Raw genomic sequence first — 23,934 nt, 5'->3', positions numbered from 1 at the left:
ACACGTAGAGAGTCAGGGAGGGTTGTGCACTTGTGCGCGATAAAATAAATGAATAGTATAGAAAAAGGGATTAGGAATTAGGATTAACATATTATATAATATGCGTTTAAGTACAATATTAGTGGCGGCGTGAATAGCTATTTTTGAGGCGGCTGCCTCATGTAAAAGTGGGGATGGATATCCCAACGACTCCAGTCTCCAGGTCTTAGACGGCCATACTAGTTCATAATTTATACTTACATAGTCACATATGACCTTTGTATACAATATGTGAAAAGTAAAGTGTTAAGTGTGAAACAAATAGTGGGTTGGTACTTATTTATGGTAGCTGGTTCATAGAAAAATAAAGTTCGCACAGCCACTGAGTACAATTCATAACGTGAAGACGAGAGTTCCATATTTTGCACTAATAATACGTGACTCCCTTCTCATAAGGAAGTTCTAGAATCTAAAAATACTAATTTATTATTTTATTTTGTTTTTGCAGACCTACAGCGGTTAGAATATCATTCTACACTTGCATGAAAATTTGGGAAAGAAAATAAACTGAAAGCAATTTACAACAATAACAATTCCATGCATATAATGTAATAACATATTAGGCAACGATAACAATAACTGTCGACTTGGTCGAAGGGTAAGTCCCGTTACACGATCCTGCTCCTGGATCGCTCAAAATTGTTGACGTCCACCGCGACGGTGATGATGACGAGGGTGGTGTTTGTGGTGGTGATGGACTTGCGGGTGATGAGCGTGGTTCTCGTAGTGTACGTGTGCGTTGAACCCGTTATGCTTGTCGGCCGTGTAAGTTACCTTTCGGATACGACCGTCTGGCTGGACCAGACTATAGCCACCGTGCACTACGTCCCCATCCCGTTCCTCCCATTGGTCTTTGTCGTCCTTTGTGTGAGGGTCTTTGACACCGTATTTGAATGTGTACTTGGGTGGAGCCTGCAAAAACGACGAGATGCCGATTACAAATAAATGTGTATTTAGATATATGCAAATGGTGTGTCAAAGTGGTGCAGTGAAAAAACTTTGAAGAAGTCGATGGAAGTATACCCCCTTAAATACCAAACAGATTTCCATGTCATCACCCCTTTGAAAGAAAATTCTAAATACACCACAGCAACTATACTGCAGGCCAATATATTTGCGGGAGATTTTGTTTTGATATTCTGATACAAATATACAATATACCATCAATCATCACTATCCATCCCCTAACGATCATATTTGTAGTTTGTACGATAGCTTCAAATACGTGTGTTTAATGTAACGAAATCCTGTTTAAAATGTATCCAGGTTTTAGTATTTTACTTTTGATCAAAGTCCAAGGCACCAGAGTGTATTGACCCGATAATACTTAAACTATCTATGTGACCATGTAATATAACTGACGTGTTCGAGAACGATTACCAATTGAATAAGAGCCTGGAGGGATGAACCTAATATACATTTCCGCTAATATTATTATTTTAAATGCTATCAGAGTACTATGTAATTACCATAACAATATTATCGTTCTTTGCGTATTCAAATAAGAAAAAAGCTAGTTGTAAATACAATGTTATACGTACGTAATAGTCGTGTCCGTGGTGTTGGGTGTGATGGAAAATCGGATGGTAATAGGCGTACGATGTGGCATCATATGCCACCGTCAATGTCGTCAGAGCGCTCAAGGCGATCACAGCGATCTAGAAAATTGAAGACGAATCAAATGTTTTGCGATTGAAATTCGCACGCTTTCGGGGAGATGCGATGAAAATTATGTATCGTGCATTTCGCGTGACTTGTCCGCTACGGAAAACACTGCTGGTAATCGAAATGCCCGAGAACATAATATTTTCAAACGAATGCCCGCAATATAATAAAAAAAATAGTAATGATATATAATGGGTTTTTTTTTATATAATTCATACTACAGTAATTTATTTTTATTACGATGATTTAATATGCAAATACATCCATCATCATATACTATTATAATTTATCAATGTATCGATGTTTTATTCGTTTCGAGCTATTAAAATAAACGATTGTTTATGGGTAACTTCAATTATTAAAAAAAAATATTTATTTTAAATTTTTATGGCTTAGGAGACATATATATAAATCTCTGAAAATATTTATTACTGCATTTTAGTATTCATAACGGTATCGTATAATATACTGAAACTTAGGACAGTTTCAATGGAAAATATATTATTTACTCCTTATGCACAGTCAACTGAATTCACTCGAGTGCGCGTTATACAATAACAAAACATCGAAAGAGATTGATCATTGATTGAAATGTTTTTTACGAAGTGTTTATTTAAATTTGGTAAAAACTAAATAGAAAAACTTCATGTGAGAACTCGTATATGATATGTCTACATACTTATATATTGATACATTTTGTAAATATCAGTCTTACCCAAAAATAATATATTACTTTGCCACAATACATAAAAACGAGATAAATAAAAATGTTTTACATTCCACTAGGTACTAAATGTTTTTGTGTAGAGTGTTACTATTAGAGTCAATAACTGTGGAATAGTTGTCATTTTAGAAAAACGAATACATCAGTAAAAGATAATAATATAGAGATCAAGTTACAAATTGCAACTGTATAACATATCTAACCATACAAATATAATAAATATATATATATACTAAATATATTATTTACTAACCTGTAACAAACATGCCATCTAGAATGAGTTCTTACTGTTCTTATACCAAACTGATTGAAATAATTATTGCTGTTTATTCATCAAACACACAAAAACAACTGATACTACTTGGCTAAAATAATTAGTATTTATAGTTTATGGTTATATGCAAGTATGCAACGGCTATAACACCACCCAAGAGTTAAATTATGTCGAAATACCCTATTACCCGATACACGTTTGATAGAGTCGTAATTTTGTATTGGTTCTGCGGTGGGTGCATTTACGGTTCATCAGTTAACTCAAATAAAAAATGGATTATAATTAGTAACATATTTTAGTAAGGCCGTTAGTGGTTATTTATTTTGTATTTAACATTCGTGTATGAATGGTAAAAACGATCGTGTTTACATATTATGAAATATTATTAACATATAATGCATAAAATAAAGGTAAGAAAAAATTGACAGACGCGAACAAAAATTATAAATAAAAAATCAAATGTTATAATAATTGTTTGTACAAATGTTTGAAATATTGATACTATTAAAAGATAATACAACTTAAAAAAGAATGTAATAAACAAATATTAATCATCAACATTATTAATTTACTTCTTTTTATTTATCTTATAACATGTCAGGTACTCCCGTTTTCTATTTATAAAAATAATCAGTTTTTATTTTGTCTTTTTAATAACACAAGAAAACAATCATAGATTCAAGATATCATATTATATTTTATTCAGATGTGATAATTATTATTTATCAGAATTCATAGAATGAATAAAAAAATATCAATAATATCATTCGTAATTTATAGTTTTGACTTTTGACTAAACCTTTAAAGGCAAAATTCTTATTTTCAAAGTACGATCACACTATTTAATAATTATATGTATACATTGTATAGGTAAAGTGGCTAACCTCATGGGGAGGTTCCAAAACAGATATAAATGCTTTTGTTTTAAATTTGATTATAAGATATGATTTTAAAAAAATTATGTATGTATATCTAACAGAACTTTTGATGAATTATTATGCAAACTTGAAGTAAATTCGAAACTTTCACTTGTGTTATTACCTATATCACGGAATCAATAATTTCAGCAGAACGACTATATGTAACTTTAAGGTAGGTATGGTAGGGCTAATGATCAGTGAGGTTGAATGAACTGTAAGACTCAAGCAAAAGAGTATTTCTTTATAGATGCTGCTACTTTTGATATTGTTTGAATTTTTAAGTCCAAGTGTAAGCAATGATTTGAGACATAAATTCGCTCATTTTTCATCATACCTAATGGCTAATGATATTAATTGGAAAGTTCGTACTTCATTAGAATTCGATTTCTTTGTAGCACCCCATAATATTAGGACGCTATAAGACCATGTAATTGACTTTGGAAGGATTTATATAGTAAGAGTTTATTTTTTAATCTGAGTTTGAAGTGTAATCCTAAAATAATGTAAAAATACTTACTTCTGGGATTTACTGGTACCATTTTTCGTTTAATTTATTCAACCCAAGTTAGACTTTTGACACTGGAGGTCGATGGAATTAATTACTGTTCAGAAAAACTGTGAAAAATTATGTACCTATTTTAAGACTAAAATGTATATGAGAAGACTTTGAATTATTTACTTCACTTCTAAATTAGAATACCATGATTCCATATCATTTAAATGATTTTGTGGCACTTAATGGAATATCATGAAAAGTAAAAATGATTTTGTTTAAAATTACGGTGTACCATCAGACATGAATGGTACCTAATGAATTGGTTTAAGGATTTACTTAAATAAAGCTTCAATCGTTTCAAACATATTTAGTATGGATGAATGCTTGTGAGTTGTGGCTTACAAGCGTGGGTAATTAATTAACTGAATTTGTATACGTATATTTTGAAGTCTGAGAGTTGAAAATTTTCAAAAGAACGCTATTACAAAAGTTATCATATCAACAGATACTCTTTGACTTTACGTATAAACGGAGACTAGGTATAGGTAGCTATTTAAATGCACTGCCAGAGTACCATATATCAGATTACTATGCTTATGCTAAGGGGTTATCAAATTTCTATTCGAATGGGCTTTTGTCGCTTTTGATGGTCACGAAGTCCGTCTTTCTCTATGGTACCAACGTGGGGCAGGCAGCCAAAAAGGCGTAAATGGACATAGGTATTAAGATATTTAGGAATGAGTGTTATGCTCTGGCTTCTATATAATATTGTGCGTTTGTTTTGTAAATGGCCAAACTATTATTTGTAAGTAAGTAATTATTTTTTTGTTCTTCGGTCAAAAATCTTGAGAATTCAATACAAGTTTTCACGTGAAACTTTTACAACAGTTACAAAAAACCCGAAAGTAAACAGTATACCTGTACAATATAAATATAGACACATTTTCCACAAGCCGCATACATTAATATTACTCCAGCGCTTTGATGCGTTTATTAAAAATAATATAATACGTATCAAATAAAAACCAATTAAAACACATAACAAAAACGTTTATTAGTATTTAGTACTATGTACATAGTCGATGTCAGGTGTGCTCTGTTAAGTACAAAGTACGTGCGGAAAACCTGCCTTAACAGGTGGAATACAACAGTCGTCCATCTGGTCTCTCAGGTGTGGAGCGATCTCGGGACGAACGCATACAGTAGACTCAGTAGAGGACCTAAAACTACGTCGAACGGATTGTCCGGCGAACACAACAGGCGTCCATCCGGATACAAAATGGCAGTGCGAACGAGTACGACACAAGCGCGCTAACAGTGAGGAGGGAGTGGGTAAAACTCCGCGAACTTTCAAAGCCAACAATGACGTTTAAAAGCCGCATGCCCCAAACACTCATTTAGAACGTAACTTTAACCAACCCCGTAGTTAATTTTACTAACTTGAATATATAACCATACAGGTAAGGTCAAATTCAAATGAATATACTCTACTACACTACTCTAGGTCTCTAGATAATGGTGTACAGTACTTTATATTTTCATATTACAATTACTCATTATAGGTACTAAATTATAACAAAATCTTACCTATCCTTATCTATAGTTGATAACTCGTGCCATTCTTCATATGCAGCTTGTCTAACAATTACCCAAGTTTGGGCTTTTATATTCCTGTCCATGTATTCTTTGGAGCTTGTCTCCCAAATTGTATTATTATTGTTAATGCATTCGATAAATTTGTCAACATCAAACATTTTTAAAATTTATTCAAAACACATACTACAGAGGTGATGACAGTAAAAATTAAAAAATAATAGCAGGCATGTAATGATGCGACCCTTCTGGTTGCGTACGTCAGTGTAGCCGACCCCATACAAATGCAAGTGTTATAATATCCATCGGGTTGTCCGGGCAATCCCGACAACCACAATACCATGTGGCTTATATTTGAACCGGACGGCCCTAGCATTTATTTTAGGATAGTGTGGTCGGTCTAATACTCTAATTCAAAACAATGTATTTCGAGAGAACCGGATAACCGGATGATTTCTACCGCTGTGGTTAAACCAGAACTGTGTGTTCGAGCCAGGGACAGGAACCTTGATGATTTTTACGGTTCCGATTCCGGTTCAGTTCTTAGAAAATCTAAAATTTAGATTTCGGTTCTTTTCGGTTCTTAAAAAATTAAAATTCGTTTTCTGTTTAGGTTTTATACTTAAAAATTTGATTCAATTTCGATTCTTTAAAAAATATTAGTATTTTCAAATTTTCAAGTAAATGCTCAACATTGTTGACGAAAGTATACGACCCATTATGATGTAGAATACAAAGTTTAAAATATCGAAGCTAGACCCCACAGCTATAGACACTAGAGTACTAGACAGTAGACACTATAATGAGTATAATGAACAGTAACAAATCACAACACTAGCAAAGTAAGACAGAAAGAAACGCATTTAGGCGTGCTGTAGGTACGCGTTAGATAACGATACTAAAATACTATATTAGCGTTGTAGACATCATAATATTCGTAGTTATTTATAAACATATTTTATGAATTTCTTATTATTGTGGTAACTGGAAGACCTATAAGTGTATAATATTGTGCAGTAAATAACGACTTTTATTTTTGCTGGAAATTCCTATTAATACATTATCAGTTATTACGTAGAATTATTAATACTTTAGTCTTATAGTGACACGTCTCAGACGCTCGAACTCTGTACTCTGTAGGTAATTGAATGATTATTTTTAAATATTATAAATCCTTATAATAATGATTTTAATAATGACAAATAAAAATAAAAATAATATAATTATTACAAAACCGAAATTAATCGTAAGAAACCTTTACAAAAGAATATCGGTTCCGGTAAAGTTACGGTTTTTAAATTAATTTAAATAAGGGTTCCGGTGGGGTTCCGGTTTTCAAATTAATTTAAATTAGGGTTTTGGTGAGGTTCCGGTTCCCAAAATTCAAAGGGTTTCGGTTCCAAAACCGGTTCTTTTCGGTACGGTTCCAGTCCCTGGTTCGAGCACTTGTGTAATTGGCAACAAGATTTTTACAGTTTTTGTAAATCGGTAATGTATCTGGATGTTTTAATTTATTTACGATAATTATTTTTATTAAAATCTCATTTCAATTTTTTAGTTATACTGTTCAGGTACAAAACTTAAAGTAATTTTATTATTTTAAGATTTTAATTAAATCAGTCATTTTGAATTTAGATAGATTTGGGAAGTATTGGACATGTCCAAAGCAAAACTTTCGCCTGGAAAATTTAATTGCGATACTAACTATGAAAAGTATATACAAATATGTTGTTACGCAAATAATATTAATTCGACTTACTGTCTACTCAGTACCGTTTTTTGCATACAATGATATTATATCATTGAATTCAAATTTCACACCATACATTACAGTGATCCACTTGTAACCTACTGCTCAGCAGAGAGCCATCCTCTTACCTGCTTCTTTTAAAATAGAGATTATTGGGGACACGAAAATCTTTGGGGTGTATTTACGAAGTACTTCAATAGATATATGCTTAAAATTAAACGATATAACTACCGAAAATCGTAAGATTGCACAACGCAAAACAAGATTTCAATTCTACACACGAGTTTTTTGTTGGGGATCTGACACCTGACACAAAATTTTGTTTTATACCAATCTGCCTTTATTAAGTATGGTTTTCAACGGCAAAAATATGAATAATTTATGTTAGTCTCAAGTATATACTTAATTATTTAACTTCTGACAATAGTTATAAAATATAAGATTTTACACCGTTTCTAAAGATTGGGGAACAGTGTAACGACTAACGGCTATCTCTGAATTGTCAGAATACTTCAGCTGACCACTTTATATGTATATGAACGTCTCTTATCATAAAAGTGGTGACTACTGGGCTCAGTGCAGCCGAACTCATATATCACGGAAAACAGTAGCTTCTCTTCTTAAATTTGGATGGCTGGGAAGTTGCGATGGGTGGTTGGATAAAAATTTTAGATTTCATTTCACAAAAATGTAGAGTTCCTCACCAGACACAGAGATAGAATATTGTACAATTCGCCAAAGTATAGGTGTCTATAGTATTACTGTATTAGTATAGCACTATAGCTAATATTTACAGTACTTGTGTATGAAATAAATCAGTTTGTAGAATTGGATTATTATTTACTCTACAGCTGTCACAATATATACTACCTACTTACTTAGTACTTACTACTTTTAGTTTATAGTGTTTATACCAATAGATGTAATTTATTATTGGATTTGTACGTACGATGATTTAAACCGTTTAGTATTGCTTACTCCGTGAAAAATATAGCATATCTTAAAATGTAAATTATGTAATACCATTGGTTCAATAACAAAAATAATCTTTAATAATATAACAAATAGTTTGACATATAAACAAAATAAAAATCAATAACAAAAACAAAAACAACTAACAGCGGTACACGATAACAGCCGAGTGCATATATACATTCGCGGAACGAGTTTTCACAGCAGTAGAACGGTATACGCCATTATATTATCTTTAATTATTATATTATGATTTCTCTAGCGATGTCCAGCTACTTATATTATTAATATTAATATGATCAATCCATCGACGACAATCATTCCTCTTCGTGATGTCCGTAGTGTTGAGGGTGGTGGGCGTGGTGCACGTGATGGACGTGAGCGTTGAAGCCGTTGTGCTTGTCTGCCGTGTAAGTCACTTTGCGGACTCGACCGTCCGGCTCCACGACGCTGTACTCTCCGTGCACTACGTCTCCCTCGCGGTGCTCCGACTGGTGTTTGTGGTCACCTGTGTGAGGGTCTTTGACGCCGTACTTGTACGTGTAATGGGGTGGCGCCTATGGGTGTACACAAAGTCCTTTTTAGATTTCCATTGGAATTTGAAATTATTATTATTGACCATGAGTTGTCTCGGTCTTGCAAACGTATAGGTACAACGTTGCACATTTGTGGTTATTAGAAGAATTCATGTTTGTATACTGTTAGTTTTAATAATATTACAGTACATTTACCTACTATCAATTTTAATAGTAGGTATCTAATAATATTATCTCTATTCTCTCTTCGGATTTTATTTATCTGGTAATTATTTTAAAGCAAGTTAGGTATGAGCATTTTATAATTTTAATATTTTGCATACTTATATATAAGCTGCTTTTAAATAAAAATATAAATCTATGATTATTATACAATTAATCAGTCAGTGTGATGAATTACTCGATCGAGAACAAAGGTATAGATGTAAAATATTACAAAGATAATGTGTTGTTCTCCCTCATGGCTCATGGTGAGATTTATTTTGGGGAAAATATATTAACAGTAATGCACTTACGTAATGGTCGTGTCCGTCGTGATGGGTGTTCTCGAATTTTGGATGATAAAACGCGTAAGATGTAGCGTCGTGTTCGGCAAAAGTAATGGCCACTAGAGTGGTCAATACGAGTAAAGCGACCTGCGAATATAAATACATTAAATTTAAAACTGATAAATATAAAATATAAACAATATAAATTTTAGTCATATATTGTTCGTGTTTAATAATAACCCAATTTGGTTGGTAATGCCTTTTTGTTTTTCTATTATTTATTGTAAATATAGATACACGTAATATTCATATTCATACAACAACTATTTTTAAGTAATTTAAACAAGTACTGTAATTGAATACGTATAAATTAGCATCAACAATTTTAAAAGATTTAGTTGACTAAAAATGTTTAAAAAAAAAAATATTTAAAATGCTACCAATAGACCTATATTTAATCACACAATAAATGCAAATACTGTTTACCATCCATGTTTTTTACACATAATATTGTAACTATTGTACAGCCATATTTATATCATGGTATACACTTACTTGTAACATAATCTTCACCATCTTGTTTTCGCTGTGAGTAAAGTACCTTGATATATGCCTATTTCAGAATGATACACGATGAATAACGCAGTTGAGAATGCTTAGAACGATCGATGTAAACTGATAAATACTCACCACCGTTGTCGGGTATTTATACTAAAATCGAAACCATTTTAGGTGTTGAAATAATATAAGTAAGTGTTTAGGTATCCAATAGTCGTTCAATAAGAGTGTTTAATATATTTTGGTAACCTCTGCGGTGAGTGTAAATTTCCGCTCCAGCAAGTTTGGTCTGACGAAAATGTTCTATGAGTAAACATTGTTATGTTAAATAATTATTTTTAATATTATCGTCAGTGGCTCTAATGTATGAAAGGTCAGCCGTGGTTACCAAAAAACACCTCCTCACCACAGTATCGGTGATATACTCTTTGCTTCTGCTCAGACTTTTGTAATATTCCTTAGTATGTAGGACATTCACAACTATATTTGGGACGTATAGTTTTACGGTCTCTGAAGGTCCACGAGACCAAAACCGCAGTTCAGACGCGTCCTGCAGTTGTTTGATTTGGTCATCTGATTGGAAACTCTGAGACTGATTCTGAATCTCTACAGCAGTCATTTAATTATATACGCAATCCTGTCGACGAAGTTATTTAATCTAAATCTGTAAAATTATTGTCATATCTGTTAGCAGATCATATTTTATTCACATCAAAATATTTTTACTATAGCCTAATAATAATACAGAAGAAACTATTTGCAATATTGAATAATAATTTATTATTATACGTATATTATATTATGTCATTTTCCAGGCGTTGTTTTATTTTTTTATACCTCTACTGACTCTACTCAATGTAAATGAATAACATAAGAATTAAAATACTGATAATGTCTATTTCATATTTTCTATTTTTTAAAAATATTTTTGATTTTCTATAAGAACAGCTTATACTTATGGATTATTATATTAATTTTTCAATCTTATTGACCAGGCCTTAGCATTTTTTATATTACAGAACCATTTATAATTATAATTATTTTAGTGCAGTTTCGGTTATTGGTGGTGACAGTGGGAGAATTTTCCCTGCAGGTTGGTAAGTCTAGTGCTTCAAGAAGGAAAAAAATAAAATAATTGTATAATGTTATAAAGTTGCTCCAAATGTCAACATCTTCCAATATTTATACAAACCATATAAAACTAAAAAAAAATCATTAAGAAATGATGAAAAAATGTTCTTCTAAAAGGACGTTTAATGTGCATAGGTTGCCTTCAAGTGTGAAACATATAATATTTTTGAACAGCAATTATCATTAAGCTTCGTTAGTTTTGAATAACCACTCTAATAATAAGACTAGGTAACAATATGCTGAATTGCTAATTACTGATTAGGATCTGTTGAAATTGACACATACATGTAAGACGGATAAGACACATACTAGCTGATAGATCATTAATATTTGTTACTTATTCATAGGTAGATATTTGAGTATTTGACATTTCCATTAAATGTTTATTTCATCATTTTCTTAAATTTTAAAAATATTTTGACTATTTTGAATATATTTTTGGACATTTTAGTTTTCTATTCTATAGCGTTAATATAATTTTATTCGTTCGGTCGAAAAGTTTGAAAAATTAATTCAAGGCTCCTGATACATTGTTACAAGAACTGCAATTGAAAGATTTTAATAATACGCATATATAGGTACGGATTTTTTCAATAGCATTCAAAGTTTAAATGTTGACAAAATGTATTAAAAATGTATAAAACAACTTTTAAAGCTTAGGATTGCAGCTGCAGTTTTGGAGGTAAAACGTTGAAAAACAGAGAAATGCTTCCGTAACATTACAGAGCTGGGTGGAGGGGGGTGGATGCGATTTTTGTTTCAAACCCGGTGTATTGCTGACATACCTGCTGGCTGCAGTGTACTCTCGATTATCCTCGAGCGGACTATCCGAGTACCGGATTCTTCACCTTCTTCCGCGGAATCATCTACTTATCTATATGTAATATGTATACAAAAAAATATATATACATACATATATTTACATTATAAATCATTATCGGTCTAATTGGGTGATAATTTGTGATAGCCGATTACTCGATAACGACGTAAAATACGATAGGCATGTTTAATATTAATACAATGTATGTATATATTATGTTATGTTCCTTTAATACTAGGCCCTCGAATGTACATTGTATTATGTACATCATTATCAGTTAAATTGGGTTGTGATAGTCGATTATGCGATAACGTACATTGCATTGCATTACTTTGCTGATTATCCGCAGAATTCGTTTATTCGTGGATGTCTGCCACCCTAATACCCTATTCCATCGAATAGTGGAGAGTACACTGTATTTTATTTATCATGGTAGATAGTCGTAGTGACAGTGTGCTAGTGTGGCTGCGGCACCTGGTTTAATGAGTTTAATCCCTTTTTTTGTGGGTGGGGGCACGGAAAAGTGGTGTTTCGAAAATATTAAAATTGTCACAAAATTTAAATATTTACAGTACAAGTTTGGTATACTAGGTACCTTTTATATGAAGAATATAATTTTGCATTTTTTTTTTATTGCGATTCAGTTTCATTTTAGAGAAATTATACGAGTCTTGTGTTAGATGTATTATTAATAATATTAATTTAAAACAATGTTATTTAGTAATAAAATATATTTTAAATGTAATCATAGTAAATACAAATATTTTTGAATAATTGCTCCTAAAGATATGTCTGAAGATAAAAACTGAATATTTTTAAATATGCTTAATACAATATGTGTCAATAATCAATCAATAAATACCAATAGTTTTGAAATATTTACCATTTAAATGTAGGTCGGAAAATATGAAAACGATAGACATTCTGTTTTTGATAGGTAAACTCACAGAAAATATAATATTTCAAACGTGATCTTTTTGATTCACTTGTAGTTCTATATCATCATAGTTAAAATGATTTCCGCAAATAACAAAATAACTTTTAAGTTTTATCTCAAGATTACTTTCCCATTGGGCTTTAAGTACTCACATCATTTTTGGGACAACAAACAGATAATTTTGTATTTTTATTGCAACCAAAAAACCAAAATAAGATGGGCATATTTAATTTGAAAGAAACAATTTTTAAAACTGAACAACAATTACAATAGTATGATCACAGATTATATAAAATATATAATCTGTTTCTTATAATTATTTGTGGTATGATATTTTATTAACAACAAAATTATAAATTTAGGAACTGTAATAGTGGTATAAACATAATTTATATGTTTATGTATGTACACAAATGAATATTTATGCCTCTATATTTTTATATATATTTCAAATTTCAATTACAATAATAATTATTTGTTTCGATATTTAATTTTCGTTTGCCGCTAAAATATTTTAAATTTGTATACATAACCTTAATAAAATTCTGTTGTTCGAAGTGCTTAATAGCGGCGAAAAACTCAACTAAAATGTCCTCTCTAAGCGACCGAATTGATTAAAGTTGTTAAAAGAGGAAGTGTCCCCAAGAGTTATAGACTACAATCTATAAACCTTGAGTATCCCGACAACGATTTAAGATATCCTAGTTCGAGGCACGTTTATAAAGTACTTATACAATAAGTTTAATAAGTTTTTATAATCGTGGTTCCGAACTTGCATAACGACCATAGGCCTATAACCATAGATTAAGCATACTAGTATATTTAATTTTTGTATAAACTAAGTTGAAACTAATTACTAAGTAGTAGCTTATAAGTCAGAACTAAGTTATAAACTTAGCTTATACATGTATAGGTCTTTGATTACGACGACGGATTTCTGTAGCATGGTGGTCACACTGTGACGTGTACCAATCGCAATGATACCATAGAACAATAGGTTAAAATATGATACCGGTTCGTCCGGCGTTTCGAGGATATCAGCGCTCGGCTATTGGAAAAGAAATAACAAATGTTAAGCAAAACAACTACTTATATATATACATTATTATAAGTATTTTCCTGGTGCAGTACGACACTAACGGTAGGCACGTGATAACGACATAACGTTGACCCGCCGCCGACTGATTTGACGACGGCACCGTGACTTCCTAGTCAGTATAGTTCCGCTGTACACGTTTTGAGCGGTTCTGAGCTACAGTAATTATTAATTAAAAAGTGATAGAAATCTAATAGTTGGCCAATATTACATCTTCATTTTATTCAATTTATCGAGCATTCTTATCGCATGTTCATATTGCCATTTACACGTGAACTAACGATACAGCCGAGCACGAGTTCGTTGTCAATATTGTCATCAACGCCTGATTCAAATAGTAGCAGTCATTAACTGATCACAGACATGGCAACGCAACAGTTCTACACCGTCACGGCTCACAAGCCTACCGCAGCCGTCACCAGCATCTCTGGTATGTGATACACACCGGACAAATACTTAAATGCGTCCAGTTAAAGCGTGACTGTGTTTATAACAGTCTCCTAATCGATATTAACAGTTTTTGGTCTTTTCCTGTTTTGTCTGGGGTTTATGTGTAAACCTATACCGTTTCCCAATGACTTTGACTGCTGGGTACTCAAATGTTGTATTGAATACATTTATTAAACAAACTTTTAACTCAGCTTTATCTTCATAATTTCCAAATATTTACTGAAGGATCTTGTTATTTAATTTGCTAACAAAGTTAGTCATAATTGATTTCAAACAATTACCGTTAAATTAAGACTTAATATAAATATTTAATATTATACAGGAGCTGTTAAGGCATTAGTTACTGAGTACATCTTTTGTACCTACCTACTTATTAAAAATAACTACCTATATTTTTAATTATAAAATAATGATATTTTTATTTTATTTGTAACTTTAGCAAATTTCACATCGCCGACTGATCGTAATCTACTCGTTGCACGATTTAATCGTATTGATATATCTTTAGTCACTGAAGAAGGTTTGCAGCCCATCAAAGAAATAGCATTATATGGCAAAATTGAAATAATGAAAGTTTTCCGTCCTAAGGTATAACATTAAATCCATGGCAAAATAATATTTATTCATGATTAAACCTATATTAAAGACAACTATTCAATTTTTTTTCAAGCATAAGGATAAAGACTTGTTATTTGTAGTAACTGCTCGATACAACACTATGATATTAGAATGTGTTCAAACAGAAAGTGGTGATATTGAAATTATTACAAAAGCTCATGGTAACATATCCGATCAAATTGGGAAAGTATCTGAAATTGGTGCTATGGCAGTGATTGATCCTAGTGCAAGAGTAATTGGTTTAAAATTATATGATGGGTTGTTTAAAATTATACCATTAGATAAAGAAGGCGAACTAAAGGCTTATTGCTTAAGGTAAATTATGTTAAATATACTATATATAGTTAACTAAAATGATAATCACCTGTTTTCAGTAAAATTAATTTTATTGTCCTAAAAATAATTATGGAAACAGAAATGTTTCAAAAAATTTTAGAATTTAAAACATTTTAAAATCATAGTTTTTTCTCTAAACCGGAAGTATAACATCCAATAATACAATACCAAATGTGTTTGAATGATGAATTAATTAGTTATTTTACATGATATTTAAGTTGATATTTATTAATTTTATTCTAGGATGGAAGAAGTTGAAGTACAAGATATTGATTTTCTGTACGGGTGTGCTAATCCAACTATTATTATAATACATCAGGATACTATGGGCCGCCACATTAAAGCTAAAGAATTATCTATAAAAGATAAAGAATTTGTGAAGGTGCTTCATATTTGTGCTTCTTGAATTTATTTTGTTTATTTGCTAATTAATTGTATTTGTATGATTACCAGACTCCTTGGAAACAAGAAAATGTTGAAACCGAAGCTTCAATGATTATTCCTGTTCCTGAGCCTCTCTGTGGTGCCATTATTATTGGTCGAGAATCAGTTTTGTATCATAATGGTTCCTCTTTTATTGCTATTTCTCCTCCTGTCATAAAGGTAAAAAATAATTTACACATTAAGAAAATTAATTGATAACATTTTCTTTAATATACATTTGTAGCAAAGTACAATAGTGTGTTATGCTAGAGTTGATGCAGAAGGTACAAGGTATTTACTTGGAGACATGGCTGGACATTTATTTATGTTATTACTGAATTATGAAAAAAACGCAGATGGTACATTTAAAATCAAAGATCCAAAAGTTGATTTATTGGGTTAGTTATTCAATAGTAAATAATAATAGTTAAATAATTGTAATCTTCATATTTAAACCTACCCTTTTCAGGAGAGATTAGCATACCTGAATCACTTACGTACTTGGATAACAAAATAATATATGTTGCATCTCGAGTAGGTGACTCTCAACTTATAAAGCTTAATAAGAAGCCTGATCAATTTGGTTCACACATCACTGTTTTAGATACATTCATGAATTTAGGACCTATTGTTGACATGTGTGTTATAGATTTAGAACGACAGGGTCAAGGACAAGTGGTTACTTGCTCAGGTATGCATGAAACCATTAAGGCTTATTAAACAAAAATATTCAAAAATATTCATTTTTTTAATTTTAGGAGCATATAAAGAAGGATCTCTCCGAATAATACGCAATGGAATAGGTATTCAAGAAGTGGCCACAATTGATTTAGTTGGAATTAAAGGAATGTGGCCTTTACGCGTTACTACTGATAGTCTTTTAGATGATACATTAGTTTTATCTTTTGTCGGACATAGCAGAGTCTTAGCTTACAATGGGGAAGAAGTTGAAGAAATAGATTTAGAAGGTTTTCAATCTGACTTACAAACATTTTATTGCGGTAACACATCAGATAATAAAATGGTCCAAATAACATCTGCTAGTGTTAGATTGATCTGTCTGGAAAGCAAATGTTTAGTGAGTGAATGGAATGTACCTGATGGTAAAAGTATCAATGTTGTGTCATGTAATGGTCATCAAGCTGTTTGTGCTACTGGTAATAGCCTGTATTACATAGAAATTGGAACAGATAAAGTCGTACAAAATGGGTATGGGATCATTCATACATTTTATTACAAATAATAATTATTACTTATTTAAAGTTTAAATTTTATTTATAACTGTATCTATAGGTTTATTACTTTAGAACATGAAGTATCTTGTCTTGATGTTTGTTCATTTAAAAATGAATTTCGCAAAAATTCAAGTTTGGTAGCTGTTGGTTTGTGGATGGACATATCTGTAAAAATTCTTCAACTTCCTGACTTTGTAGAACTTGTTCGAGAACCTTTAGGCGAAGGTAAATAACTAATAATTATTATTTTAATAAAATAATTTTTGTTCACAATATTTTGTTCCATAGAAATCATACCTCGGTCAATATTAATGGTAACATTTGAAAATATTGACTATTTATTATGTGCGTTAGGAGATGGCAGCTTATGTTATTTCCATTTAAACCCTGAAAATGGAGTATTAAGTGATAAACGTAAAGTTAGTAGCAATAGCTTAAATTAAACATTGAATTAACTTATAAGCAGTTATGTAAGCAATGAATATTATTATTTTAGGTTAATCTTGGCACCCAACCTACTCTAATCAGAAAGTTCCAATCACTTGCTACTACAAGTGTATTTGCATGTTCAGATCATCCAACTGTAATCTATTCATCAAATAATAAATTGATTTTCTCAAATGTTAATCTGCGGAAAGTTAACCATATGTGTTCGCTTAATACTAAAAGTTATCCAGATAGGTAAATAAACCCCCTAAATAAAAATGTAGCTTAAAATTATTTAATTTCATATTAATTTATAGTTTGGCTATGGCAACTGATACTGCTATTATTATTGGTACAATTGATGAAATGCAAAAACTACATATTCGTACCATTCCGCTCGGAGAAGCACCCAGACGAATTGCACATCAAGAGTCAAGCAAGGTATGATTTACAAACAAATACTTGAATTTTTTCAGATTTTATACATCAAATTGATTTATTAAATGTTTTAATCATGTTAGTCATTTGGTATAATAACAATGAGGATAGACGTTCATGAAGGAATTAATTTAGTCCCTGCTAGACCTAGTGCTAGTACCAGTGCTCAGAATATTTCTGGTGCAATTAACAATCGTATGCCAAATAATGCATCAGCATTAAATAGTAACCAGGGACCATTATCTATTGGTAATAGTGAATATGGTCTTGAAGTTGAAATTCATAATATGCTTATACTGGACCAAAACACTTTTGAGGGTGAGTTTTTTTTATATATTTATCAAAAACAAGATAGTAATAAATTAATCATTTTTTAACAAAATATGTGTAGTGTTGCATGCACATCAGTTAAATTCTAATGAGTATGCATTAAGTATCATATCAGCAAAATTGGGTGATGATCCAGCTACTTATTATATATTGGGAACAGCTGTTGTAAACCCTGAAGACCAAGATCCCAAATTGGGACGTATACTTATATTTAATTGGGATGATTCTTCTTCAAAACTTACACAAATAACTGAAAAAGAAGTAAAGGGTGCATGTTATGGTATGGCTGAATTTAATGGAAAACTTTTAGCTGCAGTTAATTGTACAGTAAGTTGATTATTATTTTTTATTATTACTCATGGTGTAACAAAAAAAGGTTTTTGTTATCACTGCCAATGTTTTTAGATCAATAATATTAAAAAAAAATTATAAGCAACAAATTCAGGGGCGGCTTATGATGCTCAAAGTAGGTGGTGTGCAAATATTGCAACAGTTAATTTTAAAGAAAAATCAGTCAGTTTTAAATGTAAATGTAATTAGAAAAATATTAAGTAGCGTTTTTAATTTTGATATACAGTTTTAGAAAATAATATACAAATATGATAATATAATAATAATATAATATTACACATTAGGTGGGTAAAGTATATTTTATTTTATGGTAATAGCAGATAACATGTCATAACTATTAACTAATAATATTGAAAAAATCAAATTTATTAACGCTAGTGCGGCGGGACATGCACTGCGTAGATATCTTTCACCATGTTTGTGCTTATCGCGTGCGACTGCCTGTGAAGTGTGCAGTAGGAGCTGCAAACCATGGTCACATATAATTGCCAATTCCCCACTCAGCCACCGAAAGTATTTTACGTGGATAGACGATGTTAGAGTTTCAGACTGAGCTGCACACCAAGTGATGTGTATTTGTTACATAACTCAATTAAATTATAGAGTATAATAATAATTGCTGTGTTTTCTTAAATTAAATTTTTTCATATAATAAATACAGTTTAACAGATATTTTATTAGAACTAATTAATCGTTATACATTATTATTTTACATTTTCATTTTTATATCTATATTAATCCATGTGGTGTTCGGCATGAGCCGCCACCGAACAAATTTACTGATTGATATATTTTTTATTACAAATTAATATTATTTATTATGGATTTTTTGAGTGTAGGATAAAATAAGTAACTCATGACTATTGGTAAGTTTTTTATACATAGTTGTGTTTTATAGGTTCGATTATTTGAATGGACTGCTGAAAAAGAATTAAGACTTGAGTGCAGTCATTTCAATAATATTGTGGCACTATTTGTGAAAACTAAAGGTGACTTTATTGTTTGCGGTGATTTGATGAGATCATTAACATTGTTACAATATAAAACTATGGAAGGTAGTTTTGAAGAGGTAAATTTTTTAAATGTTCGATAAAAAAAATCATATTAATAATATCATAAACGGTTTACAAATAGATAGCTAGAGATTACAATCCAAAATGGTCAACTGCTATAGAAATTATAGACGATGATGTATTCTTAGGCGCAGAAAATGATAAAAACTTATTTATTATACATAAAGACAGGTATTTTTTCCCCCATTTTAATAATTAACTGTAAAATAATTAAATTAATATTTTATTTTATTAATTTAGCACATTGACAAGTGATGAAGCCCGACACCAACTTCAAGAAATTGGTCAATTCCACTTAGGAGATCTAATAAATGTGTTCAGACATGGGTCATTAGTAATGCAGCATTTCACTGATACATATGTATCAGTTCAAGGAGGTATTCTTTATGGTACTTGCAGTGGAGCTCTAGGTAATGTGAAAATATTTTAAACAAATATAGATTTGTTGTTTAATAATAATATTATTTAAATTATTTTATTAGGGTTGGTGACACAGTTGACTCCCAAAATGTTTGACTTTCTGTCAGATTTAGAAAAGAGTTTAGCTACTGTGATTAAAGGAGTAGGAAAAATTAAACATCAGTTTTGGCGAAGCTATCATACTGAAATAAGAACAGAACCATCTGAATCATTTGTGGATGGAGATTTAATTGAAAGCTTTTTAGATTTATCAAAAAGTGAAATGATGGAAGTTGTTGAGGAACTTCAGGTATTGTAATATCAATATTAACTTAATAGTTATTAGTTAGTATTAAACGTTCATAATACAACTTTTATTTCCTTGAAGAATTAATTATATTTATTCTTAAACAAATGTGTAAATACAGTATGTATAGGCAAAGTGCCTATCTAAACACCTTTTAGATTAAATAGTAAATTAATATAAAATGAAAAAAAATGTAAGTGTTATAATTTACTTATAACAGAAGAATTTACTGAATTCACATCTCTAGTTATAACATTATTATATGTAATTAATGTATTTATCTAACCAATGTAGTTAGTAAATAGTCAATTATGCATAATGTTATACATTTTTATATTTTAGGGAGCCTATGATCATGAATTCAAGAAGATTTCAAAAGATACAAAGATCAGTCTAGATGATGTCATCAAACTGGTTGAAGATTTGACTAGAATTCATTAGTTAATAGGTACTTAATTTGGGTGTTTTTATGATTTATTTTGTATTCAAACACACATTTTTTTAATGTACAAATCATGTATTATACCTTTTATTAAGCTAGTTCAAATTAAATAATAATGATATTTATATGAAGTAATTTAATGTACTCAGATAAATATTTTATTATTTTGAACTGTAGTAAGTTTCTTAAGTTAATAATTTTTTACTTAATTTGATGACCATATCTCATTTTATGTTTTCTTGAAACATCTACTGTCAATATATACAACACAAATATCTATATTAACAATACCTATAATATTATAAATTATTATATATTATATTGCTATTTATGAAAACTAAAATTGTAATTATCTATAATATTTGTCAAAATTGAATAAATATGTTTTGAATGGTTGCTGTATAAAAATATTTGTTAATCAATGATCAACCATATTTAAGTAATTTAAAAATGCACCTTATTGTTTTTATTTTAAGTGGTCATTTTTACATTTTTGTGTAGAACAAACTTCAAAGTTCAATTTATACCTTATTGCCATTGTAGTAAATAGTAATAACTGCTGAGACTCAAAATTGGTTTGAACAAGGTAACTTGGATAAATCTTAACTCTATTTAGGACTCATATCCATAAATATAAGCTCAGTTTTAACTTAAAATATGAACAGCTGTTATATATATTATATATTCTTAGATCAAGCTCACTAAATATTTAACTTGGGCGAATGTAAATTCCACTAATTTTTGTGTATGAAATAATAGGATCATCAGAATTATAAAAGGTTAATTTTTATAATTGGCGTACAATAATATTATAAAGAAAAATCATTATGCCAATTGTGATAATTGATAAATGATAAGGTTTGGTTGGAAAAATTTAATATTACTGCATTACGGTCTATCAAAGTCTATAAATGTATTAATGTCATAATCTAAACGATAATGATAAACAAATAAAATAAATTATGGTTACGTTAAATTAGTTGTGTAATTAATTTTGTCCTTAAATAATAAAGGAAAATGTGCACTATCGTACAATTTAAATGTATAAATAAAAAAAAAATATTCAATTTGTCAATAATTAGGGAGTTAATCGGTCCCACGTCGTCCACATCTGGAAATGACAATGTTTTATTTTACATTGCTTTTGTACTCAATTAGGATATTTTCCGGACTAAATCCGGTTATTTTTTGGGCTGAATTGGGTGTACGTTTTGGTCCATGTGATCAACTGCAATACGTACAAGTCAAAAAATAATATCCATGGGTTAAAATTTATTTTTACAGGTCAAAAATTGGAACCAATGAAACTTAAGGCTGCTTTTACTCTGTCTCCATATTCCGTGTAAACCGTGTGGTTAACACATTACCACAATATAACAAATGGTTGAAAATGTTCAACTATTCCACCGTCAGTTATGGGATTATTGATGACTAGTGAAATCATTTGACCTCAACAATATTATTTAATCTGGTGAACAACCAGAAAGTTCTAAACACGCACCAGAAAATCCACATGGTTACGCGGTAGGAGAAAAAAAAGCCCGCTTGAGTGCCATACACTATTGTACATTTTTTAAATATTTCGTTCATTATAATTCGAAAAATCATAGTACAATAATACTTAATAGCCTATGAAATCGATAACAAATAATAATACTAGTTAATGGCCTAGTAACTGATGTTGCTAAGATGAATAATATTTAAAAAAAAATAGGTCGATTGGTGTGTATCCATTCTTTTTGTATTGAACTTGAGCAACGAACTAATATTATAGGCACTATCGCCTGTTTTGTATTAACTTATTATATTATTATTATTATGGTTGTGTAATTTTTGTATGAATATAGTATGTATCTAAGACAAATGTTTTTTTACTGTAGGTTCTATATATTATATCGTCAACTATCTAATAACTCGGTATAAACCATTTAATAAACATAAATTATTTCTTATAACACAATGTATTATGTATACACATGTTCATATTTATACTTAAATTTTTTCGGTGGACTTTTTCCGGTGGTGTGTTCATTTTTTGGCCTTCTTTTCTTTGGTTTTTTTTTCTGGGCTTTTTTCCGCAATTCGGCTTACACGATTACGGAGGTAATGTAATAGAATCTTTATTAAAAATCTTACCAGCGGAATCTACTTATAAAAAGGTAATGATTCGTGGAATTTTTACAATCGTCCATCAATCCTAGTGATTTACCAATAATATGTAGGTAAAAATTACTATTAAGTACTAGGTACCTACTAGTAAAACTACCCGCTCAAAACCTAAAATATTTAATTCTATTTTGCCATCCATTTGATTTTATATTGATTTTACAATGGATGAAACTCCAAAGCTGCCAAATATGGTTTTTGTTATTGTAAAAATATTGATTTTGTGTAATTGGATTTATTATTAAAATATAAAGATAAATCCGTACCTCCCCCATATCTTACTCATTTTTACTTCTCAAAATTTTTTTTTAAAAGAATTATCCATATTTTGTACGACATGTCTTAAAAAGCCAAATATGACCTTAAAATATTGCAAAATAAAATTTAAAATCTAAAAACTTAAAAGTATGTTTTTAAATAGTTCGTATTGGTCTTAATCGAGATTGTATGAAACATGTTTTGTGCTCACTTGAAATAGAGAACCATTGCGATCGACCAATACAATTATGTAAATGCAAATACATATCCCTAGACTTAGACTAATGACAATGAGTGAAATACAGAGTGTGTTTTAATTATAAAACACGTGTGCTGGACAAAGAAAAAAACTATACTCGTGTGTCCTAAGGGGACTTTGTCAAAGATAACTACCTAGGATTGATGTATCTATAATTTTCTAAGTTGTATGTCTTTCAGGTATAAGACACTTCTTAACATTTTGGATGAACAAGGCCATACCCAACCAACCAAGTACTGCGGACGAAGAATCAATCACAACTGCGCCCTTTCACTCGTCAAGACATCATGATAAGCAGGTAAGAGTTAAATTTAAATAGATACTTACACAATACATAATTAAATACTAATATTAAGGTCAGATTAGTTTGGTGGACAGCCGCTGGTCGTGTACCTACTAAGTTCCCCCCCCCTCGTAAAAAAAT

At 30.5% G+C, this 23,934-nt stretch overlaps 3 protein-coding genes across 3 annotated transcripts; 1 reads left to right on the top strand and 2 right to left on the bottom strand.

Moving 5' to 3' along the window:
* Window positions 1-556: 556 nt before the first annotated feature.
* LOC111037717 (cuticle protein 19-like) lies at window positions 557-2,803 on the bottom strand. The gene is made up of 3 exons (XM_022320439.1): window positions 2,682-2,803; window positions 1,581-1,697; window positions 557-951 (listed from the first exon to the last, which is right to left on the bottom strand). Exons 1-3 carry the CDS (start codon window positions 2,697-2,699, stop codon window positions 673-675), a joined length of 414 nt encoding a protein of 137 aa, XP_022176131.1. The 5' UTR covers window positions 2,700-2,803; the 3' UTR covers window positions 557-672.
* Window positions 2,804-8,703: 5,900 nt separating this feature from the next.
* On the bottom strand, window positions 8,704-10,154 carry LOC111037716 (cuticle protein 19-like). The gene is made up of 3 exons (XM_022320438.1): window positions 10,013-10,154; window positions 9,485-9,604; window positions 8,704-8,990 (listed from the first exon to the last, which is right to left on the bottom strand). Exons 1-3 carry the CDS (start codon window positions 10,031-10,033, stop codon window positions 8,751-8,753), a joined length of 381 nt encoding a protein of 126 aa, XP_022176130.1. The 5' UTR covers window positions 10,034-10,154; the 3' UTR covers window positions 8,704-8,750.
* Window positions 10,155-13,961: 3,807 nt separating this feature from the next.
* LOC111037711 (DNA damage-binding protein 1) lies at window positions 13,962-20,834 on the top strand. Its single transcript, XM_022320433.1, has 19 exons — window positions 13,962-14,429; window positions 14,889-15,037; window positions 15,120-15,382; window positions 15,647-15,785; window positions 15,857-16,006; window positions 16,071-16,224; window positions 16,296-16,517; window positions 16,585-17,035; window positions 17,120-17,286; window positions 17,350-17,480; window positions 17,558-17,742; window positions 17,805-17,928; window positions 18,009-18,243; window positions 18,317-18,582; window positions 19,505-19,675; window positions 19,741-19,850; window positions 19,920-20,089; window positions 20,162-20,388; window positions 20,728-20,834. The coding sequence occupies exons 1-19, from the start codon at window positions 14,363-14,365 to the stop codon at window positions 20,824-20,826; spliced, it is 3,480 nt and encodes a 1,159-aa protein (XP_022176125.1). The 5' UTR covers window positions 13,962-14,362; the 3' UTR covers window positions 20,827-20,834.
* Window positions 20,835-23,934: the final 3,100 nt, after the last annotated feature.

Source organism: Myzus persicae, unplaced genomic scaffold (assembly GCF_001856785.1).
Source record: "Myzus persicae strain clone G006 unplaced genomic scaffold, MPER_G0061.0, whole genome shotgun sequence".
NCBI lineage: Eukaryota > Metazoa > Arthropoda > Insecta > Hemiptera > Aphididae > Myzus > Myzus persicae.
Note: the sequence above shows the minus strand (reverse complement) of the source record. Positions and strands in the feature narration are given on the sequence as shown.

Excerpts from the sequence above, each read along its gene's own strand:
- LOC111037717 (XM_022320439.1), bottom strand. Across the intron at positions 952-1,580 it reads ACCACGGACACGACTATTAC|GCTCCACCCAAGTACACATT; the intron begins GTACGTATAACA and ends TCGTTTTTGCAG.
- LOC111037716 (XM_022320438.1), bottom strand. The coding sequence starts at position 10,033 with ATGGTGAAGATTATGTTACAA. Across the intron at positions 9,605-10,012 it reads TGGTGAAGATTATGTTACAA|GTCGCTTTACTCGTATTGAC; the intron begins GTAAGTGTATAC and ends TTATATTCGCAG. Across the intron at positions 8,991-9,484 it reads ACGACGGACACGACCATTAC|GCGCCACCCCATTACACGTA; the intron begins GTAAGTGCATTA and ends GTACACCCATAG.
- LOC111037711 (XM_022320433.1), top strand. The coding sequence starts at position 14,363 with ATGGCAACGCAACAGTTCTACACCGTCACGGCTCACAAGCCTACCGCA. Across the intron at positions 17,036-17,119 it reads GATAAAGTCGTACAAAATGG|GTTTATTACTTTAGAACATG; the intron begins GTATGGGATCAT and ends CTGTATCTATAG. Across the intron at positions 17,743-17,804 it reads ACTAAAAGTTATCCAGATAG|TTTGGCTATGGCAACTGATA; the intron begins GTAAATAAACCC and ends ATTAATTTATAG.